General features: G+C 36.3%; 1 protein-coding gene across 1 annotated transcript in view; it reads right to left on the bottom strand.

The window, feature by feature from the left end:
• The window catches only part of GKAP1 (G kinase anchoring protein 1), a 92,402-nt gene that overhangs the window by 60,668 nt on the left and 13,353 nt on the right, over positions 1-18,381 (bottom strand). The window contains exons 2-4 of the mRNA XM_010840070.1: positions 16,613-16,865; positions 13,513-13,656; positions 4,014-4,091 (exon numbers count right to left, since the gene is read on the bottom strand). Of these exons, the coding sequence (XP_010838372.1) occupies positions 4,014-4,091; positions 13,513-13,656; positions 16,613-16,822 (432 nt within the window). The 5' untranslated portion in view covers positions 16,823-16,865. The remainder of the gene's footprint in view (positions 1-4,013; positions 4,092-13,512; positions 13,657-16,612; positions 16,866-18,381) is intronic.

Genomic DNA, 18,381 nt, shown 5'->3' with positions numbered 1-18,381 from the left:
TGGAGATTCCTTAAAAAACTGGAAATAGAACTGCCTTATGATCCAGCAATCCCACTGCTGGGCATACACACTGAGGAAACCAGAAGGGAAAGAGACACATGTACCCCAATGTTCATCACAGCACTGTTTATAATAGCCAGGACATGGAAGCAACCTAGATGTCCATCAGCAGACGAATGGATAAGAAAGCTGTGGTACATATACACAATGGAGTATTACTCAGCCATTAAAAAGAAAACATTTGAATCAGTTCTAATGAGGTGGATGAAACTGGAGCCTATTATACAGAGTGAAGTAAGCCAGAAAGAAAAACACCAATACAGTATACTAACGCATATATATGGAATTTAGAAAGATGGTAACAATAACCCTGTATATGAGACAGCAAAAGAGACACTGATATATAGAACAGCCTTATGGACTCTGTGGGAGACGGAGAGGGTGGGAAGATTTGGGAGAATGGCATTGAAACATGTAAAATATCATGTATGAAACGAGTCGCCAGTCCAGGTTCGATGCACAATACTGGATGCTTGGGGCTGGTGCACTGGGACGACCCAGAGGGATGGTATGGGGAGGGAGGAGGGAGGAGGGTTCAGGATGGGGAACACATGTATACCTGTGGTGGATTCATTTCGTTATTTGGCAAAACCAATACAATATTGTAAAGTTTAAAAATAAAATAAAATTTTGAAAAATAAAGTAAAATGCAGGTGCTGTTCACCATTATTCCATCCTTAACCTATCTTCATATCCTTTATACCTGTTGTTCCTCAAAATTTAAAGCTCTACCTGATGACTTGTGTACGTACAGACAACTCACATGGAATGTTCAATAAACATCTGCAAACTAAGCGTGTTGAACTCCTAGTGAGTACCTTATTTAGTATCACCATCATTACACTGTCTAGGCTAGAAACCTCAGTGATCTTTGCCTATTCTTCCTTTATATTTTATATGCAAATTAGTTACTAGGTCTTGTTGAGTTTATCTCCTAAAGAGCTCTTAAATCTATTCTCATTTATTCATCCCCAGCAGGGAAGTTCAGTTCAGTTCAGTTGCTCAGTCATGTCTGACTCATTACAACTCCATGGACTTCATACTTTGTCATTTCCCTTGCCTTCTTTAACTTGACATTACAATACTCTCTAGTTTTAGCCCCACCACTCATCTTCTACACTGTTATAGCATGAGTTTCTAAAATGAAAACCTGAAATCTAAAAGTTACAAATATTCAACAGCTCTCTCCCAACAAGTGTATGAAAGTCAATCTCCTAAGTCTGCACACAATATTTATAGTCTATTCTGGAGGCAGTATCTCCAGCAACTCTAGGTACTAAATTACAGTTTTTCAAAATGCTACTCTTTCACATGTATACATACAAGACATAAACTCACCTCTCCTTTCTTGAGAATGCCTTTCTCTTGCCTACGGATGAACTTTTAATACATCAAGTAAGACTCCTCTTTAAGAACCTTTTCCTAAGATATCCTGCCATCCTAAGATATCCTGTCACAACATGGATAGACCTTGATAACATTATGCTCAGTGAAATAAGTTAGAGAAAGAGAAGTACTGAATGATATCACTTATATAAGGAATCTTTTTTAAAAGAAAAAAGTCAAACCTATTAAAAAAGAGTAAAAGTAGTTACCAGGGGATGGTAAGATGAGACCAACGCTGTTTAAGTATACAAACTTATAATGAGTAATAAATAAACCACAGAGATCCAATGCACAGTATAATGAATAAAAATCAATAATACTAAATACTATAACACTATCATATGATAAATATCACTTCACTGGCAATCATACTACAATATACAAATATATCAAACTAACACACTATACATCTTATATTTACATACTGTTAACACTTCAGATTTATCAAACAAAAAAAGAATCCCTTCCTGAAATCCACCCCCATCAAAAGCACAGAAAATTCTATCTTACTGAATGCCCACTGCAATGAAAACTTAAAATCTCTCAATACTATACACTACAATTATATGTGTGTCTCTCACTTCACTCCTTCTACTAAATTCAATAGCTTGGACCATGTCTCTATCTTTGTACTGCATGCCTAGCAATTTTTGACTATTCAAAAAAATATTTGGTGAGTGAGTGACAGGATAGAAAATGCCATCCCACACTTTAGCTATTATGAAAACCTTTAGGCTAAAACAATCATATTTATTTTTTCAGAATATTGACTGAATATCTACATCAGTGTAATTACATCAAACTAGCCATTGCATGGGGCTTCCCTCGTGGCTCAGCAGTAAAGAATGTGCCAGCAATGCAGGAGACCCGGGTTTGATCCCTGGGTCAGGAAGATCCCCTGGAGGAAGGTATGGCAACCCACTCCAGTATTCTTTCCTAGAGAATCTCATGGACAGAGAAGCCTGTCCACAGGCTGTAGTCCATAGGGCAGCACAGAGTTGGACACAACTGAAGTAACTAAGTAGCAGCAGCAGCAGTCATCACCTAGAAAAGGAGTTTGACCATCTCTGAGAATCATTATAGTCTGATAAAACCTGCGCTTTTAGGTACCAGGCCTATTGCTAAGTCGCTTCAGTCGTGTCCAACTCTGTGTGACCCCATAGATGGCAGCCCACCAGGTTCCCCTGTCCCTGGGATTCTCCAGGCAAGAACACTGGAGTGGGTTGCCATTTGCTTCTCCAATGCATGAAAGTGAAAGGTGAAAGTGAAGTCGCTCAGTTATGTCTGAACCTCAGTGACCCCATGGACTGCAGACTTCCAGGCTCCTCCGTCAATGGGATTTTCCAGGCAAGAGTACTGGAGTGAGGTGCCATTGCTTCTCCGACCAGGCCTATGACTGCATCAAAAACCTGGCTGGGAGCATATTTTACCAATATCATCTACTCTACTCCTCCTCTATAGGTATGGCTATTGCTTTTAGCTTTAGAATGTAGATATATATTTAACAACAAATCGTCACTGTATGGTAATACTCTATTTGATAAATTTTATCTTCGAACCGAGCAAGTCAGGAGGATTTTTCCAGTGTAATCTGACAGGTCATTTAAATGATTAAATCATAGTAAAGCTAGCTGAATCCACTTTTGTAATTGCCAGCTTTGTGTCTAAATGAACAAATAACAGTAAGGATTACAGTTATCCTTGATTATTCCAGATAATACAAATAGGGACATGAAAAATGAAACTAACACATACAGTGTACCAAGTCCAGTCTAATAGCAACTTTCATCCTCTTCCCTTGAGCTACAAATAAATGGCAAAATCATCTACTGTAAATGTTCACTCCTCTACACCCTTCATGTTGAGTGAAGGAGTTAGTGTACAGTGATATAGTCTAAAGGCCCGTAAGCCCAAAGGCCATTTGTGATCAACCACTAAGTAACCACAAGTTGAGTAAATTTTACAGACCAAAAAAAAATTACCAATGTATGCAAAAGACTAAAATGTTAAATATGGAGATAATATAAATGCTCAATTTAAATATATAAAATAGAAACAAATGCTGCTTTTTTATAGTTATAAACTATATAATGCATTTCAACACATAGCCCTATATCAAAGCTTAGTGATAAATGCTAAATTCACAAGGTCGAATTATCAGAAACGTCCTCTCATTTACTTTAACTACAGTGTATCTTCAGTAGAGGGTGTTTTAATGGATGCCCCTGTACACAGAGTTACTCAAAATTTTAAATCTTAACTATTTTCTATGTTCATTTAAAATAAGATAAAATAAATCATCTGCTATTCATTTCCTCTCTCCCTTTCATCGTGGGTGGAGAAATTTCTTAACTAAACATTCCAAATCACCAGACAAAGCTTAGTCCACATGTTTGTGGTATCTCTCAAAACTTGAGGAGAATCTCATAAAAACTTTATGTTAATACTTTGATACAAGGATGGATTTTTACGACAGAGTTTAAAGGAGAACTTTTATACAAAATTTAGGAAGGCTGGTTCAAACTTTCGATGACTTAAAATATCTACATCAATAAATGTGTAAATACCTTTTTGTGTTCTTCATATTCTAATTTACTCAGCAACAATGCCTTCTCAAGATCTGCTTCAAACATTTCAGATGTCAGCTAAAAGTAAAAAGTTTCACAATAAACAGATATAGCATTATATGACACCAGCGAAATAACCATGATAATATATACAGAATAAGAAAAAAAATACTTTAAAAAACAGTTGGGTTCTCCAAAGTTATCTATCCATACCAAAGTAGAGAACTCCATGTTTTATAGATGATACCAAAGCAAAAACTTACAATTTTGATATTTTTACTTCCTCGTTGTCAATTATCTGTTGTGTAACACAATCTTTTTACTCTAATAAAAAAAATCTTACAAAGAAATTGACACTATAACAGATGTCAAAGATGGTATCTAGTTTTGGAGGCACAAAATATAATGCTACTAAAAACAAATAAGAATACTAAAAACTCAATAAGCATTATAAAACATACCATGTCCTTAATATAGCCTAATTTGCAGGTACAGAACCTTTAAATAAGGTGACCAATTGTTTTGGCATATGCCTTATGTTACAGTAAAATTACAGTGCATCTTTTTATTGTTTTCTTTTTATTCCTTTTGTATGACTGGTCTACCTTTAAAGTCATCTAATACTACTGTAGTAAAATGATTCTTTGTGATCTGTATCTTTTGGTTCCTCTCCCTCACCACTCAGTCTCACCTTAACCTCTGACAATTCAGCTCCTGCCACCTCCAATCAAATTAGTCTTTAAGACTTACTTTTCCTATTTCCTAACTGCCCAACAGAATTGGTACCGTATCTGAATGAGACTTTGGGTTGTCTACCTTTGGAGGTAAGGTATGTCTGCAGCTAAATATAGGATAGTTGCAATAGGACAACAGTAAACTATCCTGGATTTGTTTACATGTATGTGTCAACTTATTCATACCATATAAAAACATACCTTCAATGGACATTGCTTTTAATCTGTCCACAATACCTTCCTTTATTCCTCTGAATAACAACACTTCAATCCAGTGTCCTAGGATTCTGGCAAGACAGTCACCACCTGATTCTTTACACCACTCGCTAGCATATCCACAAACACCCCAGCTGCCATTGCAACCACCAACAGGAAGGGAGCAAAGGACCCAGCTATTTTTTGTTCTCTTGGGAATTAAATTTTGAGAACAAACACAAAGTAAGTAGGATTCAATCAGCTGATTATAGCCTCTAAAAGTGAGTATACTAGCTCTACTAGTTCATGCCTAAGAGCACCCCAGAATTTCTTAGTTTTCCTCATTCCCAAGGTCTCATTGTTTAGTTTTTAATTCAAATCTGTTAATTAGTATCATTTACCAAATTATTTTTTGCCCAAGTTACTCAGAATTGTTTCTGCTGCTTAACAATTTTAAAAAACTGAACTAAAACAGAAATAAGTTCCTAAAAGCAGTAATCTGTTTCAAAGGGATACCTTGAAAATTAGAAAAATGTTAACACTGGACATCAGGACCTGATAAATCATTTATTTCTAATCAATGTTATCCCTTTGAAAGTATCTCATCCAACCCTATACTGAGATAACAAAAAGAGGGGAAAAACTAGGTTTATCACAAAAAAATTAATCTAACTCAGAGAAAAATACAATTAGAACTGAAATTGTAAATAAGGGCATACAGAAATTCTCATTAATTCCCAAGTGAATTGTACATACTTTTTCTAAGGAATAACTGAAAGAACTGAAGAATTACTTCAATCCAAATGAATAATGATCAGGAAAAAGTAATCTTTCTTAAAGGTTAACTTTTTATACTTTATTATATAAATGTGTATTTAAAGCTAAAAGGTAAAAACAAATTGGATTCATGTTGTTGTTGTAGTTGTCCAGTCACTAAGCCATGTCCAACTCATTGTGACCCCATGAATTGCAGGATGCCAGGCTTCCTTGTTCTTCACCATCTCCCAGAGTTTGTTCAAACTCATATTCACTGAGTTGGTGATGCCATCCAACTATCTAATTCTGTTGCCCTCTTCTGCCTTCAGTCTTTCCCAGCATCAGAGTCTTTTCCAATGCAGTTGGCTCTTCACATCAGCGGCCAAATTATTGGAGTTTCATCAGCTTCAGTATCAGTCCTTCAGTGACTATTCAGGGTTGATTACCTTTAAGATTGACTGGTTTGATCTCTGTGCTGTCCTAGGGATTCTCAAAAGCGTCTTCTACAGAACTACAGTTCGAAAGCATCAAATCTTAGGCACTCGGCCTTCTTTATGATCCAACTCTCACACCCTTACGTGACTACTAGAAAACCATAGCTTTGATTATGCAGACCTTTGTTGGCAAAGTGATGTCTCTGCTTTTTAATACGCTGTCTAGGTTTGTCATAGCTTTTCTTCCAAGGAGCAAGTATAGTTTCATTTCATGGCTGCAGTCACCATCGGCAGTGATTTTGGACCTCAAGAAAATAAAACCTGTCACTGTTTCCATTTTTCCCCCTTCTATTTGTCATGAAGTGATGGGACTGTATGCTATGATCTTAGTTTTTTGAATGTTGAGTTTCAAGCCAGATTTTTCACTCTCCTCTTTCACCTTCATCAAGAGGCTCTTTAGTTCCTCTTCACTTTCTGCCATTAGAGCGGTATCATCTGCATTATCTGAAGTTGCTTATTTTTCTCCCAGCAATCTTACTTCCATGTTAATGACATGGATTCATGTTAGTATCACACACAAAAAAGGAAATTTATATCAATCTTTCCACCAAAACACAAAGCAAACAGAGTACAAAATATTTCAATATAATTAGAGCATAGCAAAAGTAACCCCATAGAAAAAGTAACAAAACTACTTAAATTTATTCTGAGCAAAGTTGTTTCAATTTACCACCATGCTATTAACCCATATTAATGACATTTAAAATTTACAGAAAAGGCATTTAAGATTATTTCCAATATGTCACATATTCTGACTAATATTCCAAAAACAAATCCCTGGGCAAGAGAAGAGGTGATGAAGGTGGGAGTCTTGCAAGATGTCATTATTCTTTTTCATATTATCTCATATAACTTAAGTATATAGGTAGCTGATTCTAAGAGCATGATAAAAATGAATGAAGTGGACCTTTTAAAAGTAAAAAATATGGCTCTTCCCAACATTTGATTCTAAACATAGCAGTTTAGAGCTTACATTTACCTTTTAATTATTAACAAAAACTAGTATACAAGGAAATACAATTAGGATAAAATGATTTAAATTTCAGTTTAGCTTTATTAAAACTACAAAAAACTTATAAAATGTCACTATATGATCAATCAGTTTATAAGGATTCATAGAGAACCTTCTATGTGCTTTGCCTGTAGGCCTTAAAGAAGAAGCATAAATTTGGCTTTGCCCTCAAAGCATTTCTACCCCAGTTGGGAACAGAAAACTTATGCACATGACACACAGAGAACAGAATGAGATATTAAAAGTGCTACAAAAGTTGAGGGGAAAAAGGTAAACAAGAACAAAGAAGCATACACAAAAGAAACTATTAAGTTGGTCCTTAAAGGATAGATATCATTTGGATAGGTAGAAAAGGAATGAAAGTATTTTAGGAGGAAAGAGTCATATGAACAAAAGTATGATATTAAGAACAGACACATCATGGGATACATGACAAAAGATGAGTTCTATGAAATACAAGAGGAATGTGAAAAAACACAGGCTTTGAGAGATCACACAGGTGGATGATTTAAATTTCTCTTCTACCCATGCTAGCTGTGACATGGGGCAAGTTACATTCTTCTGTGAATTTCAAGTTTGCTGCTGCTGCTAAGTCGCTTCAGTAGTGTCCAACTCTGTACAACCCCAAAGACGTCAGCCCACCAGGCTCCCCCGTCCCTGGGATTCTCCAGGCAAGAACACTGGAGTGGGTTGCCATTTCCTTCTCCAACGCATGAAAGTGAAAAGTGAAAGTGAAGTCATTTAGTCAAGTCCGACTCCTAGCGACCCCATGGACTGCAGCCTACCAGGCTCCTCCGTCCATGGGATTTTCCAGGCAAGAGTACTGGAGTGGGCTGCCATTGTCTTCTCCAGAATCTCAAGTATATTTATACATAAAAAGAGAACTTAAATACCTACCTTGCAGGGTACTTTTAAAAATTTAAAGCTATAATATATGTAAAGTACCTAGTACAGTGCCTACCTTGCACAAGAGTTGCACACAGTAAATAAGAATTCCTCTTCTCTATGCTGGAGAACAGGAGAAAATAAGACTGCTTAGGTAGGTAAAATTGGGTTCCAGACACTCCCTAAAAACTAGGGATTCAGGATAGATCAAAGAGGAACACTGATAAAAGTGATTTTAAAGAAATAAACTGGCATATTAGGAGAATGAGAACTTAGAATCAACGGGTCTGGCTAAACTACTGCAGTCCCAGCATACAGAAACCTGGACCTGACCATAGCAATGCAGGAAACAAAGAACACCATTTCTCAGCAAAGAATGACCAAGTTTTAGAACACTGATTAAATATGAAGAATGAAAGAAGGATGAATCAAAAATAAGATTTTTGATTCCATATAACAGGGAGAAAGGCAGCACAAAGCTACAATATCAAGAAAAACAAAACATGATTCCAAATTCCCTAAAGTTGTCTAAATTAGAGAATTAATCATAAGACTGCTATAAATGTAGTTTTCAATGTAATTAATTATCAGTACATGTAAAGGTAGAACTGAGAGGGGAAAAAAGTTTGGGCCTGAAAGACAGATACTGGATAAGAAAATGCAAATAAAACCATGTTTCTTAAAAAGTACCTTATATGTAAGTTTGCAAGTTGAGAGCTGCTCATCATTTTCTTTGTACCCATGGGAAGAGGATGAAAGGAAGAAAAAGAGGAAATGACCCTAAAATGCCTACAGGATTGGAGAAGATACTTACATGTGTCCAAGATGGAGTACTTCAGACTCCCTTCCTCTAGGCTTCCTTCATGCCTCCTATCCCTGCTGCTGCTAAGTCACTTCAGTCGTGTCCAACTCTGTGTGACCCCATAGACGGCAGCCACCAGGCTCCCCCATCCCTGGGATTCTCCAGGCAAGAACACTGGAGTGGGCTGCCATTTCCTTCTCCAATGCAGGAAAGTGAAAAGTGAAAGTGAAGTCACTCAGTCGTGTCCAACTCTTAGCGACCCCATGGACTGCAGCCTACCAGGCTCCTCCATGCATGGGATTTTCCAGGCAAGAGTACTGGAGTGGGATGCCATTGCCTTCTCCGGCCTCCTATCCCTATCCAGTAGTAAAACATTTTTTTTGTATTTAAATAAACCTATAGGCTCAAGGGTTTATGATCAGTTAAGGAGTATGAAAAACTGATGAAAAATGAGGACAGTAAATATTTTAGGACATTTTTAAAAATTTGCAAATCAAAGTACCATAAATATTTTACCCACTTTAAATCCAAGCAAAACAAATCCCAAATGAAGAGTTAATAGTTAATTTCCAATTCTCATAGGCATCATGGGAACAGGGTTATTGCAGAACACGGGACATAATTCTGAGAACATTTAACACTTGCAACCAAGTGTTTAGCTACAGTAGCAGTAGTGCCCTCTGCTCCTCTAACTCAATGATTTTCAAAGTGTAGAAAGCAGAATTATTTCCCAGAAAACTTCAAATAATCTTATTGAACATTATGATTTTTAAAGTTGGCAAAACCAATACAATATTGTAATTAACCTCCAATTAAAATAAATTTATATTAAAAAAAGTTGTCAATATTCTGCAAAAACTATGTGTTCATATTAATGATCATGTTCCATTCAAGTCAGCTAACACACTTTCATATCTTCTGAGTGCTGTTTACATTTACTAAGTTGAATGCTTTAATTATATATCAAAGTAGTAAAAATAGTTCACTGATTCATGGAAGGATTAAAAGTAGCAATGAAAGTAGTAAATAATACAACTTATTAAAAAATAGCATTAATTTTAAAAATGGACAGGACTCTAATACAGTGAATACAGAATATAAATCTGTGTGTCAGGACAAAAGTGGTATCATATAAGCAGCTAAAAAGGAGAATAACAGAAAATTAAAATACCAAAATTAAGAGCCTCTTGATGAAGGTGAAAGAGGAGAATGAAAAAGCTGGCTTTAAACTTAACGTTCAAAAAACTAAGACCATGGCATCCAGTCCCATCACTTCAAGGCAAACAGATAGGGAAAACACAGAAACAGTGACAGATTTTATTTTCTTGAGCTCCAAAATCACTGCGGATGGTGACTGCAGCCACGAAATGAAAAGACATTTGCTCCTTGGAAGAAATGCTATGACAAACCTAGACAGCATATTAAAAAGGAGAGACATCACTTTGCCGACAAAGGTCCATAAAGTCAAAGCTATGGTTTTTCTAGTAGTCACGTATGGATGTGAGAGTTGAATCATAAAGAAGGCTGAGCACCAAAGAATTGATGCTTTTGAACTGTGGTGCTGGAGAAGACTCTTGAGAGTCCCTTGGACAGCACAGAGATCAAACCAGTCAATCCTAAAGGAAATCAACCCTGAATATTCACTGGAAGGACAGATGCTGAAGCTGAAGCTCCAATACTTTGGCCACCGATGTGAAAGGCCAACTCACTGGAAAAGACCCTGATGCTGAGAAAGGCTGATGGCAGAAGGAGAAGAGGGCAACAGAGGATGAGATGGTTGGATGAACATGAGTTTGTGCAAACTCTGGGAGATAGTGAAGGACAGGGAAGCCTGGCATGTTGAAGTCCACAGGGTTGCAGAGTCAGACACAACTTAGCGACTGAACAACAAGACACCAAATACTTGACATTTCAATTTACTGAACCATCAGTCTATTTGTTCCTAGTTTTCTGCTACGAAATATGGTCAGACCAGTGACCTGAAGACATAGTTTTTGTTTCACTTTCAAAGTGCAATAACCTGTGTGAGTTGTTCCAAAACAAGTACCAAGTAATGCTTTGGAGAACAAAAGTGATGAATTTTGTTGCTAAAGTAAAAAAAAAACAAAAACAAACAAACACAAAGAGCACTCTTTATAGTGAAATCAAGTGCAAGTCAAACTATCACCAAGAGACTTATTATACCAGCCACAAGGTTAATGAGAAATATCACTCTCACAAACAAAAAACAGAACCAGCTATTGGCAAAACACCTTTATCAGGTGGACTAGAGGATAGAATGTGAGAAAACAATTAACTATGCACATGCCAGCAGACATTTCACTTCAGAGTTGGACAAAACCAGTGATATGTGGGGTCTGAGTCAATACAACAGGAGAAAGAAATACACAGAATCTGATCTATTTTTCATTCAACATCCATTAGAAGAGATTTTTCTATTATTTTTGAGCCATGATGTAAAATTTTAAAAGGGTAACACTGGAATCAGTACTGTGTACGCTAAGTCACTTCAGTCGTGTCAGACTGCGGGGCTCTATGGACTATAGTCCATAACGTTAACTGCCACCTCGACTTTCATAAAATGTTCTAGCTCCTTGATTTTTATTAAAACAAAAAATAGGTGCTGTCTAAAATAAATTTCTGTTCCCTGTAACAAATCTTTTTCAAAGTGCACTTTCACTTTGGACATTAAGTACAATGTTCTCCTTCTATGTGGCAGAAACTTTTCTTCTGTTGACATGAGATTAACTAAAATTCAGTGCTTGCTCCTAAGTAGATGTAATGGATGCTTCTTTACTGTCTATCTTGTTGCTGTTTAATGCAGCTCTCAGATTTTATGCTGAGGCTTAGTTGATGTAAATTTATGTTATTACTTTGACGATTTAGGAGTAGGAAACTGTCTTGGTATTACTCTCCTATATTTAAAATAAATGGTCATATAACAGACAAGATTTCTATATCCAGCTTTTCAATCGGCTCAGTTTGAATGTCATTCTTTTGGCAGTGGATATCCAGTTTCTCCAAAACCATTTGTTGTAAAGACATACATGGAGTTTCTCACAGTGCTGTTGCCCTGTGTGAAGAAGAATACCCACCACAACTGCACGCCTTCTGCCTACTACAGTCAGTCTGGTCCCTATTTTTAAAATCTATTATTCCACACAGTAAAATAGATTGCAAGTGGTATACTATCTATCAGTTTCAGAGCTTGCCTTATCTCTTCTTTACTAATCAGTGTAATTATCCCAGGAACTACGCTACTTCCCAGGACTTTGATTATTTTCCTACAAGTCAGACTTCCAAATAAGGTACCAGGTTTTCCTAAGTGACCCATCAATAGTATATCTAGTAGAAATTCCTCAAAGTTCCTCAGCCTTGGATGACATTTTTAGATAGGGTTAGGGCCAAGTTAACTATTTCTTTCTCCTAATTACCTGGTCATTTTGGCAGTAATCAATAGGGTCAGGAAGAAAGGCAATAAATATCTGTTCTTAAGTTCCCATATTACATGGAATTTATTTTGATGCAGAACTGAGCAGTTTTCCTTCATTAATTTTCCAGTGCCCCTTGGGCCACTGGGAGAAATTCTCTCCGGTGAAGACACTGGGAAATTCTATTACTGTCTAAACAAGTGTATCATTAATAATACTTCTAAACCAGAATAAAATGTCATAATGAATGCTGCAAAAGGAAAACAAGAATCAAATAATCCCCCTAAAATAAGATGATTTATCCAGTTAACCAGTACCCTGAAATATCATTTTTGCACAGCTCCAGTGTAATAACAAATGCTTGTAATGATGAGCCTGAGGCACTACAAATTTCTATAGAAAATGTTATAATTAACATAGCTTATGTTAAGAGCATGGTTTAGTATAATTCTTTTAAAACTGAAACTCAAGCACAACAGGTATAGCCACTCCATTAAGCCAAACATCTGCTAAAATAATATTTATTTCCAACAGATCAAATGACAGTTTAACAGATAAGAAAATAACTATTCATTTTTCATACATACAGCATCTCCTAGAGTACATTCCAAATTTAGTATGTCATTTTCCTGAATACCACAAACACAAAAAGAAGCTGATTGGTTTTATTAAATTATCTCTTTGATTTAGTTATAATGACATTTCTTTAATAGAGGCATAAAAGAAGAAAACATTGAATAAATAGGTTTAAAAAAAGAAATGTCACAAACTTTTACAACAAGACTGAAAAGGAAAAGTTTCCCCTCAAAGTCTTTCTTCTTTAAACAAACTGTCACTGACTATTTCTAGTTAGTATTGGTCTTACAAATATGATTTTCTTTACTTTAAATAATTTAATCCTGTTTTTCTACCTTCCCTATCTCTACCTCATTTGTAAAAAGGCAGATGAAGTAAAAACTCAGAAAATAACTGTTTGAAGATAACAAACTAACAAAAATAATAAATGTGTCTATCTGCTTTCCTAGTTAGAAAAAACCAGAACCTCTTATTAAAAGTAGCATACACGTGTGAGTTAATCCAATATAAAATGCTCCTCAGAACAGTAGTGTCATGGTTGGATGCACTGCTATATAAAAAATGCAAAAATTCACTGAAATCTAAAGCAAAACAACTTAATTTACTTAGCTGACCTGCTCATCTCTTTGTCTCCACTCTTGCCAATTTTCTTCTCGTGAATCCTTCTGTACTGGGTTTGGTAATGAAAGCTCATGTTGAGCATTACAAATAGCATGGGAGGATTTCTGTGGAATTTTCTTAAAAGCAAGATTCCTGAGCTATGGAAAAAAACAAAAAAAAAAAATATTAAATTCAGTTTACCAATACTGGGATACTAATGACTTTCTTGGAAGTTAAGAAATCAATATTTTTATACTTCTAAATACTCATTATGCTAACTCACAAAGTCACTATGTGAACTTTTGTAATCTTTGTAGAATTTCACCAGCTTGAGAAAATTTTGGTGGATTTCTAGATGAAATGATTAGTAAGTAAAAATGGACTATACTCTATTATACCACCATTTGAACCAATTTAATGATCCTGGTTTACTAAAGGGTTTATAGGAATAGAGAACAGGATAACAAGTATGCTTTTAAAATACAAAACAATAAGGTTCAATAAGATTAAACTTTAATGGCTTATAAATTTAAAAGTTTAAATAGTGAGAGAAGATAGCTTGAGGAACTCTAGCAACTACTTTGCTAGTCATGAAAAACACAGAGCCTACAACTAGCAATATATGGTTAGGAAAATACTTTAATTGGTTACAACAGTACAGTGGGGAAAGAGGACAAATCTTAGAGGTCTGTCTTAGGTGATACAGATTGCTCTACATTAGTAAGTTTGAGGAACTTTAAAATATGATGACAAGAGACAGAGCAGTTCAAACATTCATGCCCCATGATTATCTCATTATAGATGTCTGCCGTTTACATTTAATGTAGAATAATGAGCTTCTAATGCAGCAGACGTTAGTGTCTACCCTAACAATGTTTGCAAGGTAAAAAGTTCGAGTGAGAACAGATGCTAATTTTGTTCCTCTTATATTGTAAAGACTGTAGCAGTTTCCCCTGTATCTCTAAAAGGGGGGGAAAAAAAAAGTGATCTAATAGCTTTAAAGATTTCTTCAATAAAAGCAATGGATAAGTTTTTCAAAAAATACAGGGCCTAGCCCACAAAGTAACATAATGAATTAAAACTGTACTGGTCAAGCCACTCCCAACAGTAAGAATAATCTGAGACACAGAGGTTGAAACAGGGAGAAAAGTACTGAGAGGCTATTATGGATTAAATTGTATTGCCTCAAAAAATATGTTGTAGGCCTAACTCTTGCTGTCTGTGAATATGACCTCATTTAGAAAAAGGATCTTTGCAAATATAATCAAGTTAAGGTTAAACTGAATTAGGCTGGGCCCTAGTGAATGAAAGGTATAGACAAAGATACACGAAGCCAAGAACACTGAGGACTGACAGCTACCATAAGAAGCTAGGAAGAGGAGAGAGGAAAGGAAGGATTCTACTCAGAAAGAGCCTGGTCCTGTTAACACCAGGGTTAGAACTTTCAGCCTCTACAACTGTTAAGTGAATACATTTCTGTTGGTTTAAGTCACCCAGCTTGTGGTATTTTGTTACAGAAGTCCTAAGAAACCAATAAAGAGGCTTTAAATCAAGGATCAACAATTTAACACAGACTATTCTGCAGGAGGGAGTGATGAGATGCAAATACTGCTTTAAGTAGGTGGTTTCTGCTGTGGGAAAGCAGAGTAGAGGAGATGCTGTTAAGAGATGAAGCCATGGCAGGTTCAGTGCTGATTACAGAAAATCGACTGATAGAACTATCGCTACGCAAGTGGGAAGGGAGGATCCTCAGGCTCATTCTCAGTAATGCAATGTAAACCCCACTATTATCTTATTTTCTGTTGGCCCAAATCATCTTTAATTCCAAAAAGAAAATGGTAGGCAATCAAAAGTTCTCTAACTGGACTTCTGAAAGGTTTTATAGTGAGAAAAATGTCTTTTAAAAAAGTGACCCTGTGTGGCAAAATTTTAAAGAGGTACTCAGAAAGCAATGGTGATGGAAATTAACAAATTGAAAAGGCTTTTTCACAGTCTTGGGATATTATAAAATGAATATAGAGAGGAAAAAAACACTTTTACTACTTCTCTTATTCAGAGATAGAGAAAGGTCCTTATATACCTTCGGCTCTATTAAAAGACAAACACAGGCTAGAGTTGTTTTTCAGTATTTCTTTTTTTTCTTTTTCTTTTTAATATAAATTTATTTAATTGGAGGTTAATTACTTTACAATATTGTACTGGTTTTGCCATACATCAACATGAATCTGCCACAGGTACACACGTATTCCCCATACTGAACCCTCCTCCCTCCCAGTATTTCTTTTAAAAATAAATGGGCATATTACATGTTGGTCATATAACTCATGCTAGGAGTATTTAGGGGAGAAGGATCTGTCTTGTACTTACTACCCTTAAGAAACAGATGACAAATGCATAAAAATGTATGCATTTCAAGGCTAGTCATAGGATTATTATCTATAATAATAAAAAAAAAATGGGAAACCTAAATGTTTATCACAATAGTCTGATTAAGTAAACTATGACAAAGCCACACACTTTTAAATAATGTGGACACATTTAAAATAATGTTGATTTTTATTTTCCATGTGAGATTTACTCACATGGAAAACTGCTCATGCTAATTTTTAAATAGCCAGTTATAAAAGTCTATTATATAATCTAATTTCATTTAAGTTAAATATGAATGTAGATATATATGTGTGCATGTCTATATATTCAAAAAACATATGTATGTGTACAGAAAACACATACCAAAATATTAATTTGTTATATCTCTAGTTAAAGTCACTAGAGAATAAATATTTTTATTTTATATTCACAGTTATGTTTTTTTAAAATATTTTTTATTTTATATTCAGAAATGATCTTTGTTTCAAGACTTCCTGTGTTTTTCAGGAACTTTTTGGAATGAGCACATAAGCTTCCATAGACCAGGAAAAGAAAGGCATTCAATATGTTCATTACATTAGACTTCAAATACACACAAATTCATATATTTATATATATATTATAGTCATCATTACCAAGTACATATGGACCAGGAACTGTGGATACATGGATCAACAAAATAGTAACTGTCCTCATGCTTACAATCTACTGGGAAAGCAGATGTGAAATAATTATAATTGCTACCTCATTTGCTTCACTCTGCTGCTGTTCCTTCTTTTTTCTTCTTTTCTCTCTTTTTTTCTCATTTGTAGTTGATTTATTTGTTTGAGACTTTCCAGTATTTCGACCTTTGCCTTTTCCAGGCTCAGAATCAGAACCACTGCCACTATCCACTTGCAACAAGGCAAAACGAGAGGCAGTAGTGGGGACGGAACTAAGTACAGCTGAGGCCATTGTAAAGATTTTTCTTTCAAAATATTTCTGTCAAGAATAATTCCTGTGGGAAGGGAGAAAGGAGGCAGATGAGTAAACACAGTAAAATCTGTTTTAGATATCAGAACAAACAGAAATACACACACACTTCTCCTGACACTGGATTTAGTAACATTTGCATTCATACCCACAGTCCTACAGGCAATAACATACTTTTTAACCTTAAGTAAACAACATAAAATGTATAATATAAAACAAAAAATCATATACTGAGATTTCACAATTATTACAAGGCTGCTGCTGCTGCTGCTAAGTCACTTCAGTCGTGTCCGACTATCCATACAGTTTCCAAAATTAGTGACTTTCCTCTTTCTTTTAAATACGCCACCATATATCTATGAAGTACATCCTAAGTCTGCCATAATTCGTACATATATTTATGGAGAACATCCTAAATCAATACAGTTTATTAATACAATGAAAAAGTACATATATCATTTTTCACTGTGCTAGAGACCACTGATCCTGCTGCTGCTGCTGCTGCTGCTAAGTCGCTTCAGTCGTGTCCGACTCTGTGCAACCCCATAGACGGCAGCCCACCAGGCTCCTCCATCCCTGGGATTCTCCAGGCAAGAACACTGGAGTGGGTTGCCATTTCCTTCTCCAATACATGAAGGTGAGAAGTGAAAGTGAAGTTGCTCAGTCGTGTCCAACCCTGAGCGACCCCATGGACTGCAGCCCACCAGGCTCCTCCGTCCATGGGATTCTCCAGGCAAGAGTACTGGAGTGGGCTGCCATTGCCTTCTCCCACCACTGGTCCTACTACATGCTTACCCTCAACTTTGAAGACAGGGAAAAAGGAGTAGGAAAGGAAGAACATTCTTATCATATACCAATTCTGCCTTAAGTTTGATTCTAGAGTGACAGCAAAATAGAGAACTTACCTTCGAGAAGGAAATGGCAACCCACTCCAGTATCTTGCATGGGAAATCCCATGGACAGAGGAGCCTGGCAGGCTATAGTCCACGGGGTCACAAGAGTCGGTCAGACACAACTAAGCAATTAAACCAACGCCACCACCACACACGCAAAACCTGAAAATATTCATAACCAACAGAACCACGTATCAAGAATTACTGAAGGAGGTTCTTTAAGTTACAGGGAAAATCATCCCAGACAGAAATGTGGCTCTTCACAATAGACAGAATAATACTGGAAATAGTAACTACATTGGTTAAGTTCATAAAATTTTCTTCTATATAAATGTCCCTAAAGCATGACTATAGAGAAGGTGATGGCACCCCACTCCAGTACTCTTGCCTGGAAAATCCCATAGATGGAGGAACCTGGTAGGCTGCAGTCCATGGGGTCGAGAAGAGTTGGACACGACTGAGCGACTTCACTTTCACTTTTCACTTTCATGCACTGGAGAAGGAAATGGCAACCCACTCCAGTGTTCTTGCCTGGAGAATCCCAGGGACGGCGGAGCCTGATGGGCTGCCGTCTATGGGGTTGCACAGAGTTGGACACGACTGAAGCAACTTAGCAGCAGCAGCAGCAGCAGCAGCAAAGCTGTCCTT

The sequence above is a fragment of the Bison bison genome, unplaced genomic scaffold (assembly GCF_000754665.1).
Source record: "Bison bison bison isolate TAMUID 2011002044 unplaced genomic scaffold, Bison_UMD1.0 scf7180017864141, whole genome shotgun sequence".
Classification (NCBI taxonomy): domain Eukaryota; kingdom Metazoa; phylum Chordata; class Mammalia; order Artiodactyla; family Bovidae; genus Bison; species Bison bison.
Note: the sequence above shows the minus strand (reverse complement) of the source record. Positions and strands in the feature narration are given on the sequence as shown.